Here is a 2,316-nt window from a genome sequence, read left to right as displayed (position 1 = left end):
TCAGCAGGATTAACATTGTGTATAACTACAAATAGATTTCAAAAGATAAACTATAGGGATGGGTGAAGAGCTTCGCGCGACTCGTTATCTCGATACAAACTTAATACATTTACAAACAAAACACGCATTTAAAAAAAAAAATGTAATTAACATAAGTCGCTACATAACAATACAGATGCAGATAACATTAATAGATATCGATATCCCCATAAATTTGTGGGAATTTGTCATAGATGTTCGGAATTCTACCACATTGTAACGCTAGAAGGAAATGTAATAATTTGTGAAAGATTATTAATTGATTTTCTTCCTCTAATTATCTTCTCCTCTCATGTTTCTCTTATCCTCTCAACAGTCAGAACAAGTTATTCAAGTGCACTACTCGACTTATGTTTATCCTAATGTCGTGCAAATCTTAATGATTTCGGTGAATTTTATTTATTAATGAAAAAAATGCACACACACAATCCGTAAAAACTGCTGAGTTTGCTGATGTAAAGTAGCTTAGTAATTATGCAAGGGATACTCTCATATTGGTTCGCAGGCATAATAAACCGAAACGCACTTGGATAATTTGCTGTTATTCATTTCGATTATACAACCGTAAATAAAAAAAGGTTAATATTCCTCCTCATCATCGGGCACAAGCCCGTCCCCTTCCAATTCCTCAGGTGGCGCAAAACCGTCCTAAAAAGATATAACAAATACGTTGTAGATATTGTATTTATCCGAAGGAAAATATCTCTTATAATTGCAGTTTATTATTCTATAACACTCGATATCTTGTGCATAATTATGAAGTACAAAGATATCATAAATCTGTAATAAATAAAACAGCTAAAGATAAATTTATATAATATTTTTGATCACATTAAAAAATATTGATCATATCTATAGAGTTAATTTAACAAAAAGACAGAACACAGAAACACAGAAAAATAGAACATTAAATTCAAATTTGGAAAGACCAAAACTAAATTTGTCGGATGTTGTATTGTATGATATTGCTGTTACAATAAAAGAAGTTTGAATAATGCATAGTCTAATTACTATGTGTATATTTCTAAAATTTCAAATGTACAAAGACGCACATTAAATAAAGACATGAGGGCTGTGAAAAGTATTGATATTTCTAATACACATATGATATCGCAATCGTGCAATTAATTGAAAATTTTATGACACATTTAAGGAAATATCAAGTTAAATTGTAAAATATTAAACGTGAATATCATAAAATTAGATGTCAAAATATTTTTAATGTCAGTGTCATAGATTTTTCTTAATACTTTTCGTTGTATGTTAACTACAATCAAAGCGCACAAAACGTTCTCATTACCTTATTAAAAAAAACGCGCCTGTTACAAACATATAAAAAAAGGTGCTTATAGTTTCATCTCAGTCGTCTTCTGTTCTATCATATCCTGGATATCCTATAATATTATAGCATCATATAGTTTTATATAAGCTTTAATTAAAATTCTGCTTTTAATTATCCATCTTTGCTTGTATAGATATATAAAAAAAATATAGACTTTAGTGCTTTGTTTAATCATGATGAATGATAAAAATGTGTCAACGTCTTCTTAATAAATAATAACTTTATAGCTCTCATGTCTTATATGAGATTCACCATGTTTATTAACAGAAATGAATAGTTTTTGTATTGGTTTTATATTATATAGTTTAAGCAAATATACATAAATTATATTTGTACTATAATAAAAATTAACCATCAAATAATTTGGAAGAAATAGTATGAATTACCTCCGTTGCGTAAAGGACATCTAAAATTTTCTGTACAATAGGTGGAGGATCACCGCCATTGTCGCAATCTTGACACATGACTTCAATATCACGCAATTTTCCAAAATAGAAATCTCTCTCCTTTTCCAGGCCTTCAACTGACATCTTCAATTCGACCAACTGAAACATTTCACAAACTTTCATTAAAAGGAGAAAGAAAAGATATGTACAAAGGAAATATACATTTCTCTATAAATATTTATTAAATAAAATAGTTGTATATAATGTGTACCTGTGCACTAAGTTCTTCAACCTTTCCAGTATCACCACGATTACCGACCACTGTGTTTTTGGGTTGCGCACGGTATGGTGGTGTAACTTTATTTACTATAGATAAAGAAAATATATTATTTTAAAATATTACATTAAAATATAAGTAACTATTAATATTTCTATTGATATGAATGGAAACAACTTGTATCACAATTATAACTTGAAAAAATTAACAAAACTATAGATTTGGACATATATAAGCTATGTTTGTGGAAAGCAAAAATATGCATGCAGGAA

At 28.7% G+C, this 2,316-nt stretch overlaps 1 protein-coding gene across 5 annotated transcripts in view; it reads right to left on the bottom strand.

Annotated features, from left to right (window-relative positions):
• Positions 1-25: 25 nt before the first annotated feature.
• The window catches only part of LOC115244152 (microtubule-associated protein RP/EB family member 1), a 7,034-nt gene continuing 4,743 nt past the window's right edge, over positions 26-2,316 (bottom strand). For 4 of the 5 annotated variants that reach the window (XM_029821578.1, XM_029821581.1, XM_029821577.1 and 1 more), the window contains 3 exons: positions 2,039-2,133; positions 1,768-1,926; positions 26-687 (listed from right to left, as the gene is read on the bottom strand). In XM_029821578.1, the coding sequence (XP_029677438.1) occupies positions 619-687; positions 1,768-1,926; positions 2,039-2,133 (323 nt within the window). In that variant the 3' untranslated portion in view covers positions 26-618. Of the gene's footprint in view, positions 688-1,339; positions 1,434-1,767; positions 1,927-2,038; positions 2,134-2,316 lie in introns of all 5 variants that reach the window. The other variant, XM_029821580.1, reaches the window with a different exon arrangement.

Source organism: Formica exsecta, unplaced genomic scaffold, assembly GCF_003651465.1.
Source record: "Formica exsecta isolate Colony F162 unplaced genomic scaffold, ASM365146v1 scaffold80, whole genome shotgun sequence".
In the NCBI taxonomy this organism is placed as follows: domain Eukaryota; kingdom Metazoa; phylum Arthropoda; class Insecta; order Hymenoptera; family Formicidae; genus Formica; species Formica exsecta.
This window is presented reverse-complemented; position numbering and strand designations above follow the sequence as displayed.